The sequence below is a fragment of the Panicum virgatum genome, chromosome 8N (genome assembly GCF_016808335.1).
Source record: "Panicum virgatum strain AP13 chromosome 8N, P.virgatum_v5, whole genome shotgun sequence".
In the NCBI taxonomy this organism is placed as follows: Eukaryota; Viridiplantae; Streptophyta; class Magnoliopsida; order Poales; family Poaceae; genus Panicum; species Panicum virgatum.
Window position 1 is genome coordinate 34,628,504 of NC_053152.1, and position 26,097 is coordinate 34,654,600.

The 26,097-nt window shown below is 46.7% G+C and overlaps 1 protein-coding gene across 4 annotated transcripts; it reads left to right on the forward strand.

Moving 5' to 3' along the window:
• The first annotated feature begins 2,882 nt into the window (after window positions 1-2,882).
• On the forward strand, window positions 2,883-26,097 carry LOC120686789 (disease resistance protein PIK6-NP-like). 4 transcript variants are annotated; one of them, XM_039968993.1, is made up of 6 exons: window positions 2,883-2,976; window positions 6,921-7,046; window positions 18,833-19,973; window positions 21,753-22,406; window positions 23,052-24,924; window positions 25,164-26,097. In XM_039968993.1, exons 3-6 carry the CDS (start codon window positions 18,921-18,923, stop codon window positions 25,226-25,228), a joined length of 3,645 nt encoding a protein of 1,214 aa, XP_039824927.1. In that variant the 5' UTR covers window positions 2,883-2,976; window positions 6,921-7,046; window positions 18,833-18,920; the 3' UTR covers window positions 25,229-26,097. The 4 variants fall into 4 exon arrangements, with proteins under 4 accessions (XP_039824927.1, XP_039824925.1, XP_039824926.1 ...); XM_039968991.1 differs by lacking the exon at window positions 2,883-2,976 and adding an exon at window positions 4,357-4,668; XM_039968992.1 differs by lacking the exon at window positions 2,883-2,976 and adding an exon at window positions 4,357-4,659 and having other exon boundaries at window positions 6,852-7,046.

Consider the following 26,097-nt stretch of genomic DNA (forward strand, 5'->3'; position numbering starts at 1 on the left):
GTGTCTTTGAGATGAGCTTGGATTGGTTGGGTGGATTACCTGGCCTGGCCGGTGGGACCTGAACAAGCTTGTTGGTGAGCATTTGGTCAACCTAACGAACTACCCACTGATGACGAGAAAAGTGTTGGGCCCTTTTCCAAGCTCAACATATATACTCAGGGCCCAAATATATATACATATAGAGGAAGACTAAGTATACACAAACCCCTCGTACAACGAGTAGATATAGTATGTAAAATAAATATAACATTATTTTTACATGGAGAATAATTGTATCCACAACACAAACAAATTAGCCTAACACACGAACAAATAATTCTTAAAATTAGCAAAAATAATGTGCAAAATATTTATGAAAAATAAATAACAATGAGTTTTTTCTACACTCGCGTGTAGCTACTCTTATCATCAGTATACCACCGTGTGTATGTCCGCATACTTATTTATCACTTTGAGTATGTTCATATACTAATTCTAAGATGCTTCAAAGGAATATATATATATATATATAAATTTTCAAAAGTATCCCTAGTTTTTAAATATATTATGTTTATACCTTAGTATTAATATGTAAAAAAGTATGTCCATATATATACTCTATGTATGGTCATATACCATACGTGTATATCATCATAGATGTTCTAGTATGATCACATACTCCATGTACATACTCTTTATTAGGTCACGAACATCATATATCATGAGATGCCCATGTAAGAGTAGCTACAAGCAAGTATAGAAAGGAAATCAAAATAAAATAAAGCAGGTAGTATACAAAAGAAAATAAAAAGAAAAAAGGGAGGAAAATTAGTATCACCAAAAAGAGGGAAAATAAAATAAAATAAAAATAGAGGAAATTCAGCATTTACTTAAAATATAAAATGAAGAAAAGATAAGAAAAGAAAAAGGTACAAAATTGTTATAAGAAAGAAAGGAAAAATAAATGTAAAATGATCAAATGAATATATAGATGAAATATTGAAATTATCAAAATCAGTTTTGTGAAAAGGAAAATAAAATGAAATGGAAAAAATAAAATGAAACAAGAAAAGTAAAAGAGAAAAGTTTTAAAAAAGAAGATACAAATATAATAGTAAATTAAAAAGGAATGAAAAGGTAATGTACAAGGTAAGAGAAAAATATATACAAATGGGCTGCAATCAAGCTGCATCAATATCTGGGCCGAAAGTTAACGGGCCACATTACTTTTCAGGTGACTGCGAGGGACGTGATATATAGCTCTCCCACGCCGGCCCACGCAGTCACACATCCTGAAAAATCGGGAAATTCTAACGGGCTACTAGCCGCGCGGATGATGGAGTGCGCGACCTGCGTGCAAGCGCGGCCTGGCCCGCCTAGCGTGTTTGGCCCGCCTAGCGTGTTTTGTTTTTTTACATGTGTTGGACCATGCCACATGGGTTGCTTTTGCTAATGCATGCCTTGGCCCATGGGCCGTAACCTAAGCAGATCAAGTTTTGGTACAACACGATCACATGTATTGAATATTTGGGCCGAGAGAGAGTCTGCTTAAAAAATATGGACAACATGTGAGGCTTTTTATTTAAAATAATAATATTATAGGAATATATTGTATATTCTAGCATATAAGAGTACTACTTTACTAATTCATATACTAATATTCTTGCGATAAATACAATAAAATAAGCTCCAAATACACGTGTTTGAACGTTACTTTTTTTTAAAAAAATATATAACTTGGTATGGAAGTCTTTAAATATGTTGGTACATAGGATATAAAGCATAAATTGATATATGGTCTCTATAAAAGTCAAGGCATGATATCTACGTAAATTGTGACTTGATATATACATAAGTAGACACGTAGCTTGTACATAAATTGCCCAAATACTATTACATATAAGTTAAGACGACGTAAGTTCTGACTTGACATATACATAAGTTGACACACAACTTGTCATAAATTGCCCAAATACTATTACATATAAGTTAAGACAACTACTATTTTGTGAGCTGACTCTTTAAAAAGTAATACACCTAACCTAGTTGTACGGTGCAAAAACACATAAGTTTGTACACTGTCTCTGCACAAGTTGATACACATAATTTGACATCTAACATATACATAAATTGTTACATGATCTATATAAGTTGTTACAAATATAATGCACAACTTGATAGTACAAATAAAATAGCCTCAAAATATATGTAAATTGGATCTTGTTTTGTAGACCTCGCTCTAAGAAACACAACAATGCAATTAGAATAAAATTTGAACCCCGTATGCGAGAGATATCATCATTTAAAAAGAATAGAAAAGCAAGTATAAATAATTAAGGAGTGTTGATGTCACCCACATGTTTTCCACTTCTCATCACGTGAGCGTCCTTAAGACTGCATCGTTTTACTGATTGGTTTGCTTATTATGCATTGCGCTTATGTAGGATTGCGAGACGGAACGGATCGCGCCGATCTGATATAGCGCGACGGGTGGCGCCTTAACCCAATCCTGAAAAATCCGTACAAAGAACATGTTTGGGGCCGTTGAGAATGCACCGTCGGGGTGGGCTCCTCACGGCGCCGTTGGCGACCACCCTTCGGCAGGGTACGTCAGCCTCTCTCTCCACGCCACGTGGATCAATACAAATCATCCACGAACCAATCAACCAACCAAGCCAATCCAATTCTTCTTCTATCTATTTTCTCTGCTTTACAGAGCGACACAGCACAGGTCAATCACATCACCACTAATGTCCTGCGATGACGATCGAGATTGCTTCGTTAGTGGTGGAGCATGGCAGCTTGACTCGATCCGTGGTAATTATCCCAGTCTCAATGGAAATATCATAAAATGTCATGAGCATTAATTTTACTGATATAATAGAGTTATTAAAAAGAGAGGATGGGAAGTATCATGTAAGGGCTGCTGCGATTTTTCTCATCACCATGTCTGCACTCCCCCTCGATCCTTCCCCTTGGGTCGAATTCTCTAACAAGGTACGATTCCTCTACGGCTCTCCTGTGATTTTCCACACTCTTGATGATGCGCGTTGTTTCTGGCTCTTTGCTTCCTTTGCTCGCTCCAAATTTAAGTTGGATGAAACAAATGTTGGTGTCATCCTGCAATATGCTCGTGGGGGTGTGGTATCGGATTTCGCTGTGGTGGAAGTAAAAAATTGGATTTTAAGTTCTCTGTCTTTTCAAGTGAGGTGGAACCTCTTATCTACAACTTAAAGCATCATCTCTGATGCTTCTTTCAAAGTGGCATTTCACCTCCGGAACGAAAGAGGCCTTTCACTTGCTGAATCTTTAATTTCAGCTTCTCTTGGCACGCAATTTCGTTGAATTAAAGTTCGTTCTAGAAAAGAAAAGCGCTCCTATACTGAGGCGGTCTCTGATTCACCACCCCTTCCTAGTGCCAATCGAATCCTTATTATCGTTAGATTATCAGATTTTTTCCCGCTGCATAAGAATTCTAATAAATTCTTTTATGTCTAAACTTTAAAAGTACTTTGTCAAGTTTCGTACTCGGTCTGTAATAATAATTTAGTATCAGACTTTGTGATGTAAAATTTATAGAATATTGTAAACTTTGGACTCGCCTTTGTGCGAATTTTATGTATGCTTTAGGTTCGATCGAAATTGGGATATTACCCAATAGACTGTCAGCTTACTCCATTTGAGGTGCGAGTTAGTCCTGATTGCCCTCATGGCAATAGTTATCGCACTTAAGCCGAATTAATTTAGATGGTTCTACCACATGGGTCCGCTGGGGACCCTGAGTCTCTGGACCTGTCAAGTGGATATGCCATTTTTTGCTTGCCATGTTGCTTGATAGATGCTTATGTTTGTTTTGTTACATTTACCACTCAACTCATGAACTCAAAATAATTAGAATTGCCAAACATCTGACTTATCCAAACAGACGATTCGGTTTATACTAGAATCTTGCTTTTCAAAAAAAAAGCAAGGTTCACAAAAGCGGAATCAAACATGCCTTAGTATATATATATATATATATAAATAGATATAGAAAATGTAAAACAGAAATTATTTTCAAGTTCCCTGGCCTTGTTTGGATAGTTCCTAGAAGTCTCTAGAATGGACTTTGACCGCTAATTAGAGGTGTCAAACAAAAGCAGTTTACAAAATCAACTCCAGAATTCTGAAGAATCTAATGAGGTCTTTGGCCGCACGATTAGAGGATAGTTACTGTAACATCACTGTAACTAATCATCAATTAATTACTGTCATTAAATTCGTCGCGAAAATTACATCCATTACTAAAAAGATTTTATAAATAAATTTTATTTAGTATTTCATGTATACAAGATATTTTTCTCGACTTTGTTCTAGGAAACTATAATGGGAACCAAACATGGCCCCTCAGTCCCGTTGACCCGAGTTCGTCGATCCACCACGGACCAATCCAGCTCCATCGCCCACCCACGATGTCCAGCGCTTGACCCGCAGATTCCTTCCCCTTCCGCAACTCCACGAGACCCCCAACGTCGCCGCGCCCACAATAACCCATGGCACGGCAACCCCTATCCACCCCGTTGACCTCAAACCGGTAGCAGACTAGCAGCTTCAATTTGAAGGGGAAGGGCATCCAAGTCTTGGTCTCGACGGCTGCGCATCGATCTGCCTATTACCCCCAATACGTCGTTCTGGCACAAGGTACCTTAGGTACTTGAGATTCTTTTTAGAGACATGGGATTTGTTGATTGAAAGTTGTTTCTCTGTTTCATGGTTCATAGATGAGAGGGTGTTGTTGATTTGAGATCTTGTTTAGCTGTGATGCTTAACTTTCATCCTTGCTTCTCTGAATCACATGGATTGCAATTTCCTGATTAGCTGTTCGCGTGTTGGTAAATAATTGAGCTAAAATGCCTAAATAGCTTGCTGAATCATTGATTTTCTGGATCTCAGAAGCTGAGCATATGAGGTTAGAGTATTCTCCAGTTGACCTAGTTACAGATCCACATCCATGACTCTTTGTTCATATGCATAACAATCTAGGCTCTTAGATTTTATTCATTATACTTCTCGCATTTAGGATGATGCAAGAAGTATCTCTGTCCATTCTATCCGTGGCATTTTGGGTAAGTAAGGGCTAGTTCCGGCTCTTTATGTAATAGCTCTAGCATGTTTCTGCAGCCCTCTCTTTGGTCCAAGGAGAGGAACTGGACCCTGTAATTTGGACCAACCCCTTTTTTTTTTCATCTTAATACAAAGATACGCAGCTCTCCTGCGTGTTCGAGAAAAAAAAGGGGCTAGTTCCGGCTCTATCTACCTTTCTCTAAGCTCTGTCCCTGCTTTTCGGTTAAAGTAACTATCACTACGAGAATATCAGAAAAACTCCACTCTATACCCGCGTTACTGATTTCCACTACGGTGAGTTCTGAGGGACTTGGATATGGATTGTGTGCTGAGTGAGGGTAATAGCTCATAAATGGCAGCTACTCCTGACAAAAATGGTGATGAAACTATCATCTCCTATAAGAATATGCACTACATCGGCATAAATCAACCTAGCTTCATGTTTTATTCTTATGATAGGGGGGCCCGTTTGTGATAGTAAAAGGTAGATCATTGTGCAGTGTGTACGTATTAGAAATACTGATTCATGAACAGTTTATTTTTTGGTAGTTTCACAATTTCACTAGTTTGTATCATCACCTTTGATTGTGCCAATTTGCTGTATGTATTTTTGGTCTGACTTATTGTACATTGAGCACAGCTCACTTCCTTCGGTGGTGAATAGTTCCAAATTCCAACATCTTTTAGTTAGTAATATTTGGATTCTTTGTCCAGTGTGATGATGCAGGTCGGTGGTAGGTCCCAACATCTTTAGTTAGTGAATCTATGAGCATTTATTTGCTATCACGCAACTCTTTGGGAAAAGGTAGCATCTGAAGTTCTGAACAATGAAACAAGCTCTTGTAACAAAATCACACAAGCAATGCAGGGCGCCAGCTAGTGCATAATGTACAAGACCATAGAGTGCTACACTTGTAAAATATATAAATTGTTATCTCCCATCTCATCTCTCTAGTTTTCCCAGCCTCTGAGGTGCCTTTTTATCGACTTTCCTACTATTTTCTATTTTGCATTTTCGACATATGGCCTGGTCTAAAACATACAGCAGCAATGTTCCCACGTTTGGGTGACATGTGGGACCCAACTGTTTTCCTTTTATGGTTGAATTTTGTTTCAGTGTGTTTTGTTTTTTTTTGGAAAAAAACATAAATCTTTTATTTCAACTTGGGTAGGTGTCCAGGCAGCAGAGACAGTAAGAGCCATGTTTAATCGGACATATGCACAGTTTGATTCGATGGTATAAATCTGTGCGATCTTTTGGGAAAAACAACATTTGTTAGATTAATTATATCCGGATATTAAATTTATATCAGCATATCCTCAGTAGATAGTGGTATAAGTATAACTGAGCATGTCGGTGCAGATCATTCACCTGTTGCAACAATTCCATCAGCCATTCTGTATAGAAACTTTACTGGTGCAAAACCTGTCTGTATTACCCCTATAATGTATTTCTTTACTAGTTAGTGGAATATAGTGACTATAGTTACCTCAAAACAAATGTTAGTTAGCATAAGATTTTGCAAAAGGATTAAACTGCAATGGTGGCTCCTGCCTAGGCTTGGTGTTTGCCATCTCAATCAAAGCTGGCCGATAGCAAACTAATCATATTAATGACTTCTTAATTAGTATGATACACTTTCACTTTGTTTAAGAACTGTGGTGTGCAATCAACTACTCTGAGTTGTGCTTCTTTTATAATGTATTCTATAATATATTACCGAACTAATTTAGGCAACCGATTGGGTTGTTTTTGAACAATCATTTAGGTTCCATTTGACAATCTGTGCAATCATTCCATCCCACTCCATTGACCTCAATACGTCCTTCTGGCGCAGCTTGAGCTTGAAGAGGAAGGGTTTCCAGTTCTTTGTCTAGATGGCCGTACATTGCATCTACCTGTCGCCCCAATATGTCGTTCTGGTGCAAGGAACATGGGATTTTCTGTAAGCAAACATGGGAAGGTACGTGAGATGGGGTCTCTGGGTTGAAAGTTTTTCCTCTGTTTTATGCTTCAGATTTGAGATGTTGTTTAGTTGTTTATGCTTAAGTTTTCATTTTGCATCTCTGAATCGCATGGATTGCAATTTCCTGATTAGCTGTTCACACCTTGGGGTATCATTCAACTAAAATGCTAAATAGCTTGCCGAATCATAGATTTTCTGCATGAGGTTAGAGTGTCCTCCAGTTGACCCAAAAGATCTACACTCATGCCTTTTTGCGCATATGTATAACAATCTATTCTAGGATTACCTTAGACTTATTCAGTATACATCTTTGTATTGCGTGATCCAAGTTGTATCTCTATCCATTGTGGCAATGAAAAGTAGATCATTGTGCAGTGTATAGGCCTTGGAAATTCGGATTTTTTAGAGTATATTAGGCATCTGTGGATATGGTTAGTTTAGGATTGATTGTAATCTCAGAATAACCTTCCTTATTTTTAGAAGAGGCTACTTGCCCTCCAAGCCATGTACTCCTATATATTCACCCTAGAGGCTCAATGCAATACATTCCACACATTCCACATAATCTTTCATGGTATCTCGAGTCTAGTTCAAACCCTAGGCATCTGGCTTCCGTTGCCCTCGCGCCGCCTCTGGGGAAATCGATCTCTCCCGGGGCCAGCGCCCTCGTAGGATGCGCGCGGATCCCTCTAATCCGCCGCGCCGTTGTGGTCATGCAGCAGCAGAGGGACATACCTCTACCCGTGGCCAATCCATGGCAGTGCCGCTCGTCGTCATCATCAGGCACCACATCGCCATGGGGCCGCCGAGGGGCCTGCCATGCCTTCGCGTTGTCGCTCCCTCCGGCACCGCATCTGGATCCGTGCTCCTTCTGCGCAACAGGCCAGACGCCCCCCCTCATACCAGCGTCGCTGCACCGCTGCCATGAACGCGAGTGCGTGGCTGTGGAAGAAGATCGTGGGGTCGCCAGGCCACCGCGCTGTTGGGGCTGTCGGGCCACCGCACTGCTAATTGACAACTAGGCCGTAGTGCCGTGGGGCTCCGCCCCTTCCCCGCTCCCCCTTCCTACCAGCGCCACTGCACTGCTGCCTTGAGCGCGAGTAGCTGCGGAGGAAGTACCCGAAGGTTCGTCTTGTTGCTGCTGTTTTCTTTTTCATTCCGATCAGAGATCGGATTGCGACGCGATGCCGTTCATCGCCGCATCGTCGTTGACACTACCGAGGATGAGGTTGTTGCCGTGCCTTCCCAGGCTGCAGCGCCGACGCTCGTGATCAAGCCAACCACTGTTGGTGTCGAGCCTTCTTCAGGAGGTGGAGCCACCCATGCTGCCGGTCCTCGTCACTCTGAGTCCGCGCCTATTGCTGCAAGCTTGCGAACACCGCCGCCGATCTTGCTGAAGGAAAACGAGACGTGCTTTTTAGCTGCACCATCTTCCATCGCCATCTGCGGCTCATCATCCTTCGTTGACGCTTCGGACCCGCGCCCTCCTCCACAGCTTTGACCATGTCCACCTCGACCTCGGCTACTTCGGCACTAACGGCTATCATCTGCATGAGCTACTCCAGTCGAAGCATTCACATCAGCATTCCGACTGCGCGGGGATATCTCCATTGTTCTCCAGTCTGTGCGTTCGTGTTGCTACCGCTACGACTGCGCGGGGGATGTTAGTATATTAGGCAACTCTGGATATGGTTCGTCTAGGATTGAGATAACTTTTCTTATCTCTAGGAGAGGCTACTTGCCCTCCAAACCATGTACTCCTATATATTCACCCACGCATTCCACAATGCTATAGGATTCTTGTCAGTTTTTCTGGTAGCTTCACAAATTCACTAGTTTTTATCATCAGTCATCGCATTTAGATTATGCCAGTCTGATGCGTGTATTTTGGGTCTGAGTTATAGTACATTCAGGACAGCTCGCATCGCTGGTGGATAGGCTCTAATCCTCTTAACATCTTTAGTGAGTTATTTGCTACCACAGAACTCTTTGGGAAAAGGGGGCATCTGAACAATGGAACTAGTTCTTGACTTGCTGCAACAAAATCACACAATCAATGCAGGGCGCCAGCTAATGCATACTGTACAGGACCATAGAGTGGTGAATAAAATATATAAATTGTTATCTCCTATTTCATCTCCCTAGTATTCCCTGTCTCTGGAGCCGCTCTTAATTTTTGTTGACTTTCATACTATTTTCTACTTTCGACATATGGTCTAAAACATACAGCTATATTGTTCCCACATTTAAATGACATGTGGGCCCAATAGTTTTGCTGACATGCACACAGACTCCTTGTATGCACGTTGAGTGCAGGGTAGGATTTTCTATCAATGTGTTTTTTTTTGTGGAAAGAACTTAAATCCATTGTTTCTACTTGGGTAGGTGTCCAGGCAACAGAGAAAGTAAGAGCTGTGTTTAGTCAGACAGATGCACTGCTTGATTCAAAAGTGTAAAATTAGTGTGATGTTTGGGACAAAAAAAGTTTGTTAGCAGCCCCGTCGATGGCCAGGAGCGGGGTGAGCAACCGCTCCGGGGCCCAAAAACGAAGGGCCCCAAAATTTTAATGGCCCAAAGTCCAATCTCCATCTATCATCGCTCGTCTGTTAAATCTTGCAGCGAGCCTTTTTCCCGTACCTGCATCGTGTGTCACGTCCCTTCCACTCTCGTTGCCCAGACGGTCGTCCGTGAACTGGCTGCGTCGGCGATCCCATCAACTGTCACAGCTGCCACCGCTGAGCTGCCTCAGCCTGGTCCCTGTCCATGTCCTGAGGCAGCAATGGCCTTGGCGTCTCACAATCGAAGAACTCTAGCACACCAGTAGCACTCGCAATGGCCTATGTCTCGACGCAGCACTCCAGCAGGACTACAGGAGTGCGATGTCATCTCGCCAATCGTGGAATCGCCATCTCGGCCAAGCCGGTAAGCCGCCAAGACCCAACTGCCAACGTGAGATGAGCCTTTTTCCTGAATTGAATATTGTTATTTTGACCATCCCTAACCGGCTAGTCCTAAACAACACTACTAATTCTTGTATATGGACATGTATTTTGCAAATCGGAGATGGCTGCGACAAGGAGTTTCGCGCAAGGGTTTAAAATCTCTTGTCATCCTCGTATGCTGGGAGATTTGGAATGAGTGTAATGCACGTATCTTCAATAGTACAGAAGCGCCTTCGTTTGCCGTGACAGAGAAGAAGGGAGAGGCTTCGGCTTGGATATTGACCGGGGCGAAGCACCTGGCGCGCCTAATTGGTAGAGCTTGTGTTTCTTCTAGAGAGTTCGAATGCGGGCTCCCTTTGTAAAGTTTTTCTTCCAGTTTTTCCAGTTTTGTAGCCTCTAGGCTTTACTCTCTCCTTATTAATACAACGGGCAGCTCTCCTGCCGGTTCCGTTTCAAAAAAAAAAATGTATTTTGCAAATGGGTTGGATTAAGTTGGTGACAATAACTCTTAAAAATGTTGTCTTGGAGAAGATTTATTATGAAGACATAATTGAAAAATTCATTTGAAAAAAATACTAGATGGATACTGCTTTTTAGTAGAACATGAGGTTAGAACTATCTTTACTTTTTTCAGCATTGATATTTGATATATTTCAAAATATTGTATGAAATAAGATACACTGTCTGAATATGTATCTTTTTTTCAAGGGGTGTGCGAAACTGTATCTTAATTATATTAAATATACTATTCCTTTTAATATTTTAGGGCCCCATTTTGGATTTCGCACCGGGCCCCCAAATTTCTAGAGGCGGCCCTGTTTGTTAGATTAACAATGTATTTTACATTAGGATATTTTCTTTATGTCAGCATATCCACACTAAATAGTGGTATAGCTGAGCATGTCGTTGCAGATTATTCACCTGTTGCAATTATTCCATCAGCCATTCTGTATAGAAATTTTACTGGTTCGAAACAATGCACAGACCTGTCTGTATACCTATGCCATGTTATCTAGTCGTCCGAGTAATCGCGATTAGTCGCGATTAGTCGGGCTTATCGGTCCATGGACCTCGATAATGGGCACCGATTAGGTTGGAGCGACTAGTTTTCTAGTCGTCCGACTAGTCGTCGCCTAATCGCGATTAGTCGCGCCGATCAGCTAGAAAAACGATCAGACATGGAATTTTCCTAGGCTATTTTGCGTTGTGGGCTTGGGCCGGTGGTGGGCTGGAGAGGTGGCCCATTAGGTTTTAGGTATATAGAGGTATATCAGCTGCCCAGCGGTCCACCGTCCTCCACCAGTCCAGCCGCCCGACGCCCGCCGCCCCGCCCAAATCGTGCTGCTGCCGGCGGCTCCGGCTTTGCTCCGCCTCCCGACCCGCCCAAATCGCGCTGCTGCCTGTGGCTCTGGCTCTGCTCTGCCTCCGCCCCGCCTCTGCTCCGCCTCCACCTCTGGCTCCGCCAGGCCTTGGGCGCCGGCGTTCCTCTGCTCCGCCTCCGGCTCCGGCTCCCCCAAGGCTGCCACCACCAGCAGCACCTGAAGATGAGCTCCTCTTCCTCCGACGGCAAGTGTTCTCCCCTCCCCTGCTCTGATCTGTGCTCTATTGTCTACTCATGCTTCTGCTCCAGGGGCAGACCCAGCCAAGCCCCATGCCCAGTGGCGGAACCAGGATTGAGTCGAACCCCGGGCCGAGTTTTAAGTATAGTCGTCCATAAACTCACAGTTCAAAAGATACATGAAAATATAAACGGAAAGATAGATAACATACAAAAAATATCATCGCAAAATAATATATTTATTCTTCTTCAACAATTGATCCAAGTCCTTCTTCAGCAATTGATCCAAGTCCAGAAGTAGAAACTACTGCAAAATGAAAAAAAATTGGGCCGAACCCCGGGCCATGGCCCGGGTGGCCCGGGGTGTGCATCCGCCCCTGCCCATGCCCCCTGGATTCGCCACTGCTCTGCTCTGTGCTTCTGCTCTGTGGTCTCCCCTCCCCTGCTCTGCTGTCTACTCATGCTCAAGCTCTACTTCCCCTCTTGCTTTAGCTTCTTTCTCTCCTCTGCTAAGTGTTATGGGACAGGGATACATAGTTTTGGACAGTTCACAAATCATATCTCACAAGTGAAAAATTGACCATCATTGTTGTCTCCATGCTTGCTTTATATTAAGTACTATATAGCATATATATCATATTGGTCCTGGTATACATAGGACGACTATACAGACGACTAGGACCGACTAGGCTCAACTAATCGGCCTGATCGACGACTAATCGCGACTAGTCGTCTGATCGGTCCCATGGCGACTAGGTCCGACTAGACGATTTGAAAACATGGTACCTCTGACATACTTCTATATTATTTAGTTGAGTATAAGATTTTGCAGAAAGAGTCAACTTCAATGCTCCGTCCTGCCTATGCTTGGTGTTTCCCATCTCAGTCATAGCTGTTTGATAGCAAACTAATTCATATTAAGGACTTCTTAATTAGTATGATATTCTTTCATTTTGTTTAGTAACCATGGTGTGCAATCAAGTGCTCCGAGTTGTGCTTCTTTTATAATATATTAATGTGTTAGATAAGTCTCACATATGTGTGTCTATGTATCTATCTATATTACTAGATAGGGTTAGGTATAGCCTCCTTGGGGTGATCTCGACCGTCGATGGGATCACACGGTGGTTTTACTGGCCTCCAGTGGCCGCCTAGTAGCATATTCCCTAGAATATGCAGCTGGAGTATATGTAAGACTGCCCTTTGGGCTTTTGGGGTTGAGAAACAAATTTCATTTGGGCTAACATAGTGAACGTAGTGAGGCAATTGATTTTGTTTTTCTTAAGCAATCATTTTGGTTCCTTTTGACAACCTGTCCAATCATTCTGTACAACATTCCCACTTGATTAATTTTCCTTCTGAAACCTTACTTGATTAGAGTATTGGGTTAGCTGCAGATCCCTTCACTAGAGGTGCCAGCTTTTAATGATTGATTAAGTAGAGGGCTCAAAGGCAAGATTCTTTTCAGTCTACAGCTAAATTGATATTTCATGATCTCAACTCATCTTACAGGTCTTTTTAGTCTTGTTTACTAATGGAGAGAATAATGGCTTGTATTCCTCCAAACCCTAGAAGGGTGGGATATATAGATCTTATACATGGGCCTCTAGATGGGCCTCTATACATGGGCTCACATATACACTAACACCCCCCGCAGTCTGAACTACCGGCGCAGCGGTGTTCAAGACTGGACAACGAGAAAGCTAACACCCCCCGCAGTCTGAACTACCGGCGCAGCGGTGTTCAAGACTGGACAAGAAGAGAGTACAAATAGAGTACAAAAGGGCAAATACTCCCCCCGCAGCCACAACTAGCCACCGGCTATGTTGAGGCTGGAGCGAAACTCCGAGAAGGTCGAGGAGGGGGTAGTCCCTTGGTGAAGATGTCAGCAAACTGGGAGGTAGTCGGGACATGGAGTACCCGAACATCGCCGATGGTGACTCTGTCGCGCACGAAGTATAGGTCGATCTCCACATGCTTCGTCCGCTGATGCTGGACGGGGTTGGTGGAGAGATACACGGCGTTGACGTTGTCGCAGTAGACGAGCGTGCTTTTGGCAAGCGGGCTGTGGAGCTCCGCCAAGAGCTGTCGTAGCCAGGACGCCTCCGCCACGCCGTTAGCGATAGCCCGATACTCCGCCTTAGCACTGGAGCGGGAGACAACCGGCTGCCGCTTGGACGACCAGGAGACCAGGTTGCTGCCCAGGAAGACGGCGTAGCCGGAAGTAGAGCGACGAGTGTCCGGGCAGCCAGCCCAGTCAGCGTCGGTGTAGACCACCATCTCAATAGAGGACGAGCGGTGAAGCACCAGGCCGAGGTCCACAGTGCCACGGACGTAGCGGAGGAGACGCTTTAGCGCAGCAAGGTGTGACTCCCGGGGATCATGCATATGGAGACAGACCTGCTAAACAGCGTAGGTGAGGTCTGGCCTGGTGAAGGTGAGGTACTGCAAAGCGCCAGGCAGACTCCGGTAGGCAGTAGGATCAGCCACCGGATCACCCAGATCAGCAGACAGCTTCGCCTGAGTGTCGACAGGAGTGGAGCAGGGCTTGCAATCAGTCATCCCAGCCCGCTTCAGAATATCGAGTGCGTACTGCCGCTGGTGAAGGAGAAGACCAGACGAGCGAGGCTCAACAGTGACGCCCAAGAAGTGGTGGAGCTGACCCAGATCCTTCATAGCAAACTCCTGCTGCAGAGTGGAGATGACACTCTGAAGTAGCTGCTGACTGGAGGCTGTGAGCACAATGTCATCGACATAGAGCAGCAGATATGCAGTCTCATCCCCACGGCGGTAGATGAAGAGAGACGTGTCGGACTTGGACTCAGTGAACCCCAATGTCAGCAAGAACGTGGCGAACCGAGAGTACCAAGCCCGAGGAGCCTGCTTCAGACCATAGAGAGACTTGTTGAGCCGGCAGACCATATCCGGACGACTCGAGTCCACAAATCCCGCTGGCTGAGAGCAGTAGACAGTCTCTGAGAGAGTGCCATGAAGAAACGCATTCTTCACGTCCAGCTGGTGCACAGGCCAGGAGCACGAGAGCGCAAGCGAGAGGACCGTACATACCATAGCGGGCTTCACCACTGGGCTGAAGGTCTCATCATAGTCCATACCAGGTCGCTGAGTGAACCCCCGGAGAACCTAGCGAGCCTTGTAGCGCTCCAGTGTGCCATCAGCCCGACGCTTATGCGTCCAGATCCACTTGCCAGTCACCACATTGCAACCAGACGGATGCGGCACGAGGTCCCACGTCTGGTTGGCAAGAAGAGCCGCGTACTCCTCTTCCATCGCACGACGACAGTGAGGATCCGCCAAGGCGTCGCGGACAGAGGAGGGTACCGGAGAGACCCGCGGCTCTCCCTCAGTGGCGGAGAGAGTCGCGGCTTGAGACGCCATCCGCCGAGTCACCATGGGATGAATATGCCGAGGACCCCGATGGATGACTAGCGGGTGGTACACCTCCGGCTCGGCTCGAGAGGGAGCCGGAGGAGTCGGCGGCGGCGACAGCTTCGGTGTAGGCGTCGCAGGAGCCTCCGGAGCAGGAGGCGGCGCCGGTGTCGACGCCGAACGACGCCGGTACAACTGCACCGACTGAGCGTACCGCGCAGGGGCAGGGGAAGGCACCGGGGCCGCGCGTGGTGCAGCGGGAGACACTGGGTCCGCGCAGGGATCACCGGAAGCGGTGCCGGTGCGCCGGGAAAACCTACAGGAAAAGGACAGACAGGTAACGGTGGCTGAACCACCGGGTCAGTCGGAAACAAAGACTCCAGCTCGGGGTCAGGAGAAGGTGTGGAGGAGGTGGATTAGGGGAAATCCGACTCGTCAAAGACGACGTGTCGGGAGATCAGAACGCGGCGAGAGGTGAGGTCAAAGCATCGGTAGCCCTTGTGGTCAGTGGAGTACCCGAGGAACGCACAACGAGTCGAGCGGGGCGCCAACTTGTGAGAAGCGGTGGTGGAGGTGTTAGGGTAACACGCACACCCGAAGACCCGAAGGTGGTCGTAGCGAGGAGGGGTACCGAAGATAGCGTGGTGTGGAGTGGGAGCAGGAGAAGCAGTGGACGGAAGGCGGTTGAGCAGGTAGGTGGCGGTGTGGAGGCTCTCCGCCCAGAAGCGCGGGGGCAGAGAGGCCTGGATCAGAAGGGTGCGCACGGCGTCGTTCGTCGTGCGAATCATTCGCTCAGCCTTGCCGTTCTGAGGAGAGGTATACGGACAAGACATACGCAGCTGAACATCCCGAGAGAGGAAGAAGGAACGGGAGGTGGAGTTATCGAACTCCCGCCCGTTGTCACACTGGATGGCCTTAACAGTGAGGCCGAACTGAGTGGACACCCAGGCAAAGAAGTGAAGGGTGGGGAAGGTCTCAGACTTGGCGCGCAAAGGGAAAGTCCAAGAGTAATGAGGAAAATCATCAACAATGACCAGGTAATATTTGTAGTCAGACATGCTGAGTACATGAGATGTCCACAGGTCACAGTGAATAAGATCAAAACATGCGCAACATGCGAAGAAGAAGAAAACAGAAGTCTAACATGACGACCTAACTGGCACGCATGACAGAGGTGCTCAGCAGGAGCCCTAGTACAAGGAACATCGGTACTACGACTAAGCTGAGCCAAAACTTCGCGGCCGGGGTGTCCAAGCCGGCGGTGCCAGGTGGGGGAAGAAGGCGTCACGGCAAAATCAGTAGACGAAGAAGAAGTCGAAGACGGAGCAGCGGAAGCAGGAAGCCGAAGAGTGTAAAGGGGCCCCGGGCTATCACATCTGAGGAGCGGACGCCGGGAAGCCAAATCCTTCACAGTAAGACCAAAAGAGTGAAATTCGATAGAACAGGAGTTGTCAGCAGTAAACTGTCGAATGGAAAGAAGGTTGTGAACCATTTGAGGAGCAACAAGAACATTAGGAAGACGAGGAACGGAACCCACGGCGGTGACAGAAAGGCAAGACCCATCACCAACCATGATAGAAGAAGGACAAAAGGGGTGTGGGGGTCGGACGGAAGAGAGGATACCAGCATCAGGAGTGGTGTTGAACGAGGCACCCGAGTCGGCGATCCACTCGGTGCTGACCGGCGGCGTCAGTCCCATGGTGCTGAAGGACTACGCTAGAGCGGCCTGGTCCCACCCCCAGACCAGGTCGGCTGCTGGTTGGGCTGAGCGGGCGGGGTCCAGTACGGCGCGGAGAGGGGAGCAGCACCGGTGAACATGGCCGCCGACTGGAGCTGAGGACGAGGCCTCCCTACCGGACCCTGGAACGGCCACATCGAGATGCGCCCTGACCATGGGTTGCCGAAAGATGGCCAGGGCGTACCTCCAGGGGCAGGGGCAGGAGCGGGAGTCGGAGCCGGAGCCGGAGGAGTCGGCGCGCTCCGACGGCCCCCACCGGTACCGGTACCCCCAGAAGCAGGGCCACCAGTGCTACCACCACCACGTCCCCCCCGACGACGACGTCCACGGCCCCCCCACCTCCGGTCTGCCCGGCGGGAGCAGCACCAAGGAGAGAGGTGGCAGGGGCGGCGGAGGAAGCCGGTGGAGCAGCGACGAGCGCGGTGGAGGGGATGAGGGCGATCCGGGCACGAGACCCCTGGTGATCTCCTCGAGGGCGAGGTTGTCCCGGACCTGCAGGAAGAAGGGGAAGGGCCTCTGGCGGGCGATCCAGCTCTTCAGGTGGTCATAAGTGCTGCTCAGGCCCCGCAGGACATTGAGAACTAAGACCCGATCGGACACCGGATCCCTGAGGTCGTGAAGAGCATCGGCCATGCCCTTCATTCGCTGGCAGTACTCACCAACGGAGACGTCCCCCTGCACGAAGGTGCGGAAGGTGGCGTCGAGCTGGAGGGCGCGGTACTCGGCGTTGCCGAGGAACTGCCCCTCGAGTGCCACTCAGGCCTGCCGCGCGGTGCCGCCGTGGGTCCTGACGAGGTCCTGAAAATCTAGGGAGATGGTCCTGAAGATCCAGGACATGGCGACGCTGTCGAGGCGCAGCCACGCCACGTCCTGCCCCTCGATCGGCGTGTCGAGGAGGACGTGGTCGTCGAGGGCGTAGCGGCGGAGGGTGAGCAGGACCTGGTCCCGCCAGCGTCCGTAGGAGGAGGACGTCGGGTCGAGGAGGACGGTGACCAAGGCTCTGATGTTCTGGACGCCGGCGGCCTGGAGGTGGAGCTGGGCGACCATGAGGTCGGTCGGGTCGTACCGGGCTCCAGATCCAGCGGGCGGGGCCTGGCGGGAGGAAGAGGCGCCGGGCTCGGGGTCGACGGGCCGGCCGGAGGAGACGTGGAGGAAGTGCTCCGCCTCGGCGACCCGGAGAGCGGAGGCGTCGGCCGCGGCTCGCTCGCGCTCCCAGGCGAGGGCAGCCGCGCGGACCCGCTCCTGGGCCGCCGAAGCCTCCGACTTGGCGGCGAGGAGGGCCGCGGCGAGAGCGACGTCGGCCTGCTGCCCACGGAGGGTGGCGGCGGCGAGTGGCGGATCCTCGGGCGCCATCTCGAGGCCAGACCGTGCGGGACAGGGTGCGGCATCGACGACGGGTTGCTTGCCCGCAGCGATAGCGGCGCGGTGGGCCGCAGCGGCGGCAGTTGGATTGGCGCCCGCGGCCTGCAGGGCGGCCGGATCGGCGCCCGCGGCCTGCAGCAGCTGTGCTGCGGCTCGCAGGGCGGCCGGATCGACGGCGGCGCGCTGCTGGGCCCCGCAGCCCCGGTGCCCGCGCCAGCAGCTGCGGCGGCGGCGGCGAGCTGCAGGGGACCCGGGCGGCAGCGGCGTCAGGTGGCTGCTGCTGCGGCCCCTGCGCCGGCGGCAGCGGCGGCCCCTGCGGCGCCCGGAGCAGAGGAGCCCCCCCCCCCCCCCCCCCCCCCCCGCGGCGCCCGGAGCAGAGGAGGCCGCGGCACCCGCGGCGGCGTCCGCGACCGGCACGCCCTTGAGGAGGAGGTGGCGGCCGGGCGCCGGCGGCCCAGCCGCCCAGATTTGCGCGAGCGGGAGCAGAGGAGGGAGAGGAAGAGGAGAGGGGAGGGAAGGAGGAGAGGGGCAGCGGCGGCACCGGCGGCCGGCCGGCCATGGCGCCGGCGGCGGCTGGTGGTGCTGGCTGCTAGAGGTGGGAGGGGAGAAAGGAACCCTAACCCTAGGCTAATGATACCATGATGGAGATAATAATGGCTTGTATTCCTCCAAACCCTAGAAGGGTGGGATATATAGATCCTATACATGGGCCTCTATACATGGGCTCACATATACACCAACATTTACCAATGTCCAAATGAGATGTTGGACTCACCTTTTATATTCCCACCTCTAGGTACTCAGACCATGTTCAGTTCTGAGCAATAACAGCGTCAGGTGGTAGCTGCTCCACAAAACAAACACACAAGGAAAGACAGAGAACAATGGCAGACCTGGTTCTTGGGGTAGCCAAGTCGCTGGTGGAGGGAACTCTGAGCAAGGCCCAGTCAGCGATCGAGGAGGAGTCAAAGCTGCGGCAGAGCACGCAGCGTGACCTGGTGTTTATTGCTGGAGAGTTTCATATGATGCAGTCCTTCCTCAGCATCACCACTGAGGAGCATGTCAGGAACAATGTTGTGAGCACATGGGTGACTCAGGTTCGTGACCTTGCCTATGACGTGGAAGACTGCATTGAATTCATTATCCACCTGGACACAAAGTCTGACTGGTGGCACCGCTTAATCCGGTGTTGCAATTTCAAGGCACAAATGCTTCCCCTGGATGAGGCAGTTGACATCATAGAGCAACTGAAGGCAAGAGTCCAGGATGTAAGCCAGAGGAATGCGCGATATAACCTCATTGCCAACCCTGGCCCCAAGTACTGCACAGAGCTGAACCAACCGGCTGCCGCTGTTGCATCGCCTGACATGCTCGCTCAAGCAAGGTACTCCACTTTAAAGCAACAAGACTTGGAAGCCCTCACAAAGCTGATTACCAAGAAGGGCCGTGACCTTCAGGTGATCTCACTGTGGGGGACAGGGGGTAATCTTGAGGCAGCATCCATTATCAGGAATGCCTTTGAGCACCCAAAAGTCTGGGCAAACTTCACGTGCCGTGCTTGGGTAAAGCTGGTGCGTCCATTCGATCACAATGAGTTCATCAGGAGCTTGCTGAATCAGTTCTATGCAAACTCCCGCCAAGAGCAGCATGGTGCAGTTGTTGGTAGAGATGTCCTAAACAGAGAGCAGGAGTTGCCTGCGGAAGACTATCTCATCCAGGAGTTCATGCATCAAGTGAACAACCATAGATACCTCATAGTTCTCGAAGATGTGTTCATTTCAGAGTGGAATGCCATTCGAGGGCATCTTGCACAACAGAGGAACGGGAGTTGTATTATTGTGTCCACACAGCAGTTTGAGGTTGCAAGCTTCTGCACAGGAGTTCCATACTTCCAGAGACTCTCAGCTGATCGGTCACTTTGTGTCTTTTTGAAGGAGGTATGTCTTTATCATGGTTAGCTATTTTTGCATATGAATTTAATTCCTCATTTCTGTTTAGTAGTCCATTAAGATGTTTAATGCACTTTTAAATACACTGCTTGATCATGCGAAAATTATGATATGGTGATTTCACTGAAAAGTCTACTACTACAATTAATAAATGAAAAATCTTGTTATATACGTCCACTAAAACACTAAAAATTTATGTGCATTTTGAAGGTGTCTTGTAATTTAGAATCAAAGAAATAAGAAACAAGTTAGTGATCTTGGGTTTATTACATCATCTAGTTAGCAATCGAGGTTTTCTGACAGTGAATATGTGATTCCTGTTTCGCTTAAAAACTTATGTTTGGAACAAAATTAGATAGAAATGAGTCTTTGTTCAATGTTTTGCAAGAATATATGTGTTGAACTACTACAAAACGGAGACTTTTTTAGTACAATGTACTGCGATAAAGAGTACTAGAGGTGTTTTGGGGGAGAGATGTGAACATGTAAACTGATGTCTGAGGTCCAAGGTTGTGGATATTCATTAATTCACCAATGTAGGTTCTGGGGATTTGATCTGCAAACTCAAATAGGTTATCTACACATAATTATTAGCCGTGCCCAATAGTAGCGCAGGGAACCCACAAGGAGAACACAGTGAAGTTGTAAAAGTCATACAAATTAATTGTCATGTACTCATGTGGTAGTGTGGACAGTTTCTATGACTGACATTGATGCCCGTTTATTGAATTTAACTACATGTTTCATGCAAGCTTACCCTAGTGAGAACAGATGAAGGAAAAGAAGGTATTCTTCTTGAGCATCACAGCATACAATGTGGTCATCTGGATCGAGTGGCTGCGTTGGATTTAATTGGGATGCAAAGAAGGTTTTGGTTAACCTAGGAATGGTGTTTGGCATCTCCCAATGATCCCCCTTGGCTAATGTCCATGGCATTAATTAGATGTCCACGTAGGATATAATCTGCCACAGCAAGTAATTGTGTAACACCCCATTCTAAAATCTGCTAATGGCCTAGGTCCTCACGTGGAACGGACCCGCATATGCATAGCACTGCTCTTACACTTTAGTCCTCACTTCGTGTAAAAGGGTTAGCCTGGGAGTGCTATGTTTGGAGCGATAAGGATTATAATCTGGCCCTTATCCCCCTAAACTTCCAAGGTGGTACCAAGCCACGACAACCAGAACCATAACTGGTCCACATGGGCCAACTACTACTACTATGTGAGATATTGGGTTGGGCTATTACAAATTGACAGTGAAGAGAGAACTAGAGTCGTCAAAATAAGCAAACTAGACTCAAAATTAAAAAGACTAGAAACAATCATTAATCCATTGGAGTCTAGGTAGTGCCCTCAGTGTATGTTCTCGCATTATCAATTGCTAGCAGAAAACTCTACATCGGCATTGGAAGGGTTATTTCTTAGCAGGTGTCATTGGAAGGGTTATTTCTTAGCAGGTGTTGTCACATTCTCACCTATTGGAAATATTTATATAACTATGCATTGGAAATGGCCTTAAGAGTAGCTAAGTAGGGGTGTACAGAAGTTATTCAAGGAGCTCATGTACCTTCCTTTTCCTTTATTCCTTGCATGATGCATCTTTGTTGCACTCTTGTTCCCTAACTGATGCTGTGGTTTGATAAATAGGATTTAGACCATGACTTTAAGAATCTTGTTGACATTTGAGCTTGATTTAAAGTTTTGTGAAATTCTAAAGTTTTAAGCATCCTCATCCAAACACCTCTTATCTGCCTTGAACTTGCAGGGTCCTCAAACAGATGGAGCTATGACTGACGCTACCAATAGGGCAATAATTAGCAAAAATGAGATTCTCACCTTGAAAAGGAAAGTGGTCCGTGCCAGGATGGACCACTTTCCCCTTGTTGCACGCAAATTGGAAATGCATGAACTTACTAATTATCCATCCAAAGCACGGTTCGACGCTTTGCAAGTGATGTCAGTCTGGGGAGTAGCTGGTGTTGGCAAATCTGCTCTTGTTAGAAGTTTTTACTACCACAGAATGCTTTACAATCACCAATTGTTTGATAAATATGGATGGGTGGATGTATCCCATCCATTAAATTTGGAAGACCTCTGCAGGAACTTACTTTTAGAATTTTATTCACATTCTCTTGATGAAAATGAAGCTACATACTGTATGATGAGTATTAGAGATCCGATAAAAGAGTGCTGTAAGCTTCTAAAAGATCATCCGTGCCTTGTCATCATCGATGATCTTCAGTCCACAGAAGAATGGGACTCGCTCCAAGCTGCCTTGGTATCTAGACCTTCAAAAAGCATCATTGTTGTCATTTCAAATGAAGAAAGGATTGCCTTACACTGTGCAGACAGAAAGGATCTTGTTTTTAACGTCAAAGCTCTACATATTGATGCAGCATTTGATCTCTTCAAAAAGGAGGTATGCGTACAAAGAGAGACTTTTCACTACTACAGATGATTTAATCTAATTTCTATCATAATTTTTGGAACAGACCTCATGCATTTTCCTTTAATCACTGATAATAAGAAACAGCATAAGAGCATTCTTATCAAACCTATTATGTGATAAAATGAGATCACCTATCCTTCCCGCCTGTAAGAAAAAAAAATTTATTCGCAACGGGCTCGATTAATTATATCAATAAAAAATTTGGTAAGTCCCAGAAAGAATGGTGGCAGCTGAATCAGGCTCATCTATCAATATTTGACTAGGGGAAGGGCCACCGAACTGAGAAGTGCCTACTTATGCAGAGCCTAAAAGGCTGTTCCATTGATGTCATGGTAATAATTTTATGAATTAAAATTATCCACAAAAGAGATGAATTGTGCCAGTGCCATGCAAACTTTGGTGCACAAGTAAAATTACTCGTAACTTGTTTAAAAACTACCAAGAGCAAAGCAAAAATTGAAGAACTATACAAAGCTACACTCCTATTGCAAAGAACATTGAAAACTACTATTGGGAACTCTGTTGATGCAAAGCCTCTTAGTTTTCTGTTGGTCTTGCCTTATATTTTGTAACTGAACATCAAAATCCAATGTAATTGGTGCTTTTGAACTGCAGGTACACAGGAAGAATTCAATGTTCCATACATATGTTTTTGATAATGACGTGGAGCTACAACAGCTTATTTTGAAATGTGGTGGTCTTCCCAAAGTAATAGTTGCTATAGCTGACTTGCTGGCCCCACAGACACATGGATGGGCACGCAGTACCAGCTCTATGAATGCTGGATTTATGCAAAACCTGGAGGCCAATCCAGAATTCGCTTGCCTACGGGGTTTGTTTAGCTGGATGCGATCCTACTTTCGCGCATGCCCAGATCTTCTCAGGCCATGTATATTCTATCTATCAATCTTCCCTGGATACCACAGCATTCGACGGCGGCGTTTGGTGATGCGGTGGGTTGCAGAGGGTTACTCCAAGGACAGTGACAGTTGTACCGCGGAGGAGAATGGTGAGAAGCTCTTCTCCAAGCTCGTCGAGATGAGCATGGTCCAGCCACCTCCACAGGAAATAATCACACACATGAGAATGGTTTTATGTCATGTAAGTGGTTTCTTCCATGAATACATCATCTCAAGACCGAAAGATGAAAATATTGTCTTTGCGCTGGAGGTCTTTGCGCTGAAGAAGCTTTGCCACCCAACCACCCAACGCACAGGGCGTCACCTGGTCATAGAAGAAAGCTGGCAGAGAGACAACATCGTATTCGAGAGAATTGATTTCTCACGGTTACGCTCCCTCACGGTGTTTGGAGAGTGGGAGTCATACATGATCTCTAAAGGTATGAAGGTGCTTCGGGTGCTAGATCTAGAGAATGCGTCAGGAGTGACTGATAAAGATCTCGAGCAAATGTTGAAGCTGCTGCCCCGTCTCAAGTTCCTATCCCTGAGAGGAAGCAGTCAGATCTTCCGTCTTCCATGTTCTTTGGGTGATCTAAAGCAGCTTGAGACTCTAGATGTAAGGAACACCTCCATAGTTACGTTGCCGTCTTCTATCACCAAGCTGATGAAACTGCAGTACATCCGTGCCGGCTCCACCACACCAGCACCATGTTCATTGGTATCTTGGTTGCCTGACTGCTGCAAGGCTTGTCGATTTGTAGGTGTTGAGGTGACCAGAGGGACTCAGAAATTGATGTTGCTGCACACATTCGGTGTTGTTAACGTTGGTATTGTAAGGGGAAAAGCCATCCTGAAAGATATCAGGAAGCTCACCCATTTACGCAAGCTCGGAGTGTCTGGTGTCAGTAAGAAAAACTACAATGTGTTCTGTTCTGCCATCTCAGGTAAACCCCGTTTGGAATCCTTGTCAGTGTGGCTCAGCAGGGTCAATCAGGAATATTTGGATGACATCTCTACGCCTCCAGAGAACCTTCAGAGTCTTAAGCTGTATGGGCTCGAAAAGAAGCTACCAAATTGGATCAAACAGCTTCCCAAGCTCAGAAAACTGAATTTAGAAATAACTATATCAGAGGAAGTTGGCATATCTAGTATCCTTGGGGATCTAAAAGAACTATGTATTCTACGTCTTCGTGTCAAGCTACTTCAAGACAGTATGCTCAATTTTTGTGTCATGAAAGATGCAACAGAGGAGCGATCTTACGAAAACGTTAAGATCCTCGAGATTGCTTCCTGCTCCAGGTTACTTAATGTGAATTTTGGATCAGTAGCAATGCGAAATCTTGAACTGCTCAAGGTTGGCTGCTGTAATACTGGATGTGGGCTGCAGTTTACTGGGTTAAATCATCTCGCCAAACTCAAGGAAGTCTGGATTATTGGTTCACATGTTGACACACTCAAGAATCACATTGAGGACCAATTTGCTGAGAGTACAAGCAAACCTGCTTTGAAGCTGGAGGAAGTCAATCTATCCCCCTGTGCATCGGCTGAACGAAATGACCAGGGTTGTTCATTTCCCTTCCTTTCTAAAGGTTGATTAAGTGAATACTGAAGCATCTACTTTGAATTTTTTCGTATGTTATGCGCCTTCATTTTTAAGAAATAGATGTCCAGGGAGTGTTGAGTACACTATATTTTGTCTGGGGTGGAATTTGTTTTCCCGACTCTGTAACTTATCATGTTATTTATGAAGAATGGATCATTGTAAGAAACATCATGTAAAACTGGAGGGATAAGTTCTGAATCCACTATTTTGTCCTCAATGTACTAGGTGATGCTATATGCTTTTCTTTATTGGAGTGCTGTTGGGGGTCTCCAATATTTGAGGCTTACTAGACCAGACATCTCTGTTCGCCATCAACAAGGTCTGTCAGTACCTCTTGAAGCCAACCACAGTGCACTGGGAAGCTGGGAAGAGAATTTTGCAATATATTAAGGGCACGGTCAATATTGGGTGCATATCAGAAAGTCTCCCTCTACATTGCTCAATGTCTTTACTGACGCTGATTGGGCTGGCAGTGCAGATGGTCGGCTATGCTCTTTTCTTTGGTCCAAATTTAATTTCATGGAGTTCTAGGAAGCAAGCCAGGATATCACGGTCATCGACTGAAGCTGAATATAAAGCATTGGCTAATGGTACAGCCGAGGCAATTTGGATACAGTCTTTTCTTCGTCAGCTTGATATTCCTCAACCAAGACCACCAGTATTATGGTGTGATAACTTTGGTGCCACATATCTCACTGCTGATCCAGTGTTTCATGCACGAACAAAGCATATTGAGGTTGATTTTCATTTTGTCAGAGAGAAGATAGCACAAGGTGCGCTCCTGTCTGTTTTGTTTCATCTGCAGATCAGATAGCAGATGCTTTCACCAAGACATCGACAAAATTAATGTAGAACAACTCAAGACCAATCTCAACTTGATCTCTGTGAGGCAAGATTGAGGGGGAATGATAACGTGCAGGTTAATGACAGATTATAGTAGGCTGCATTAACAGGGAATTCATATCCTAGTGCTAGAAGACGGAAGGTGAACCACCACCATTATCATTACTACTGTTGTAACTCATGTTATATTAGCACTATATAAAGAGAAGAGACTGTAGTGGATGGTTTACGGCAAAACATTTAGCTTTTACATGTAGTAAGCAGACTTTGTAAAAGATAAAGAATTAGTTTTGTGGCAACGAAGCACTTATCGTAA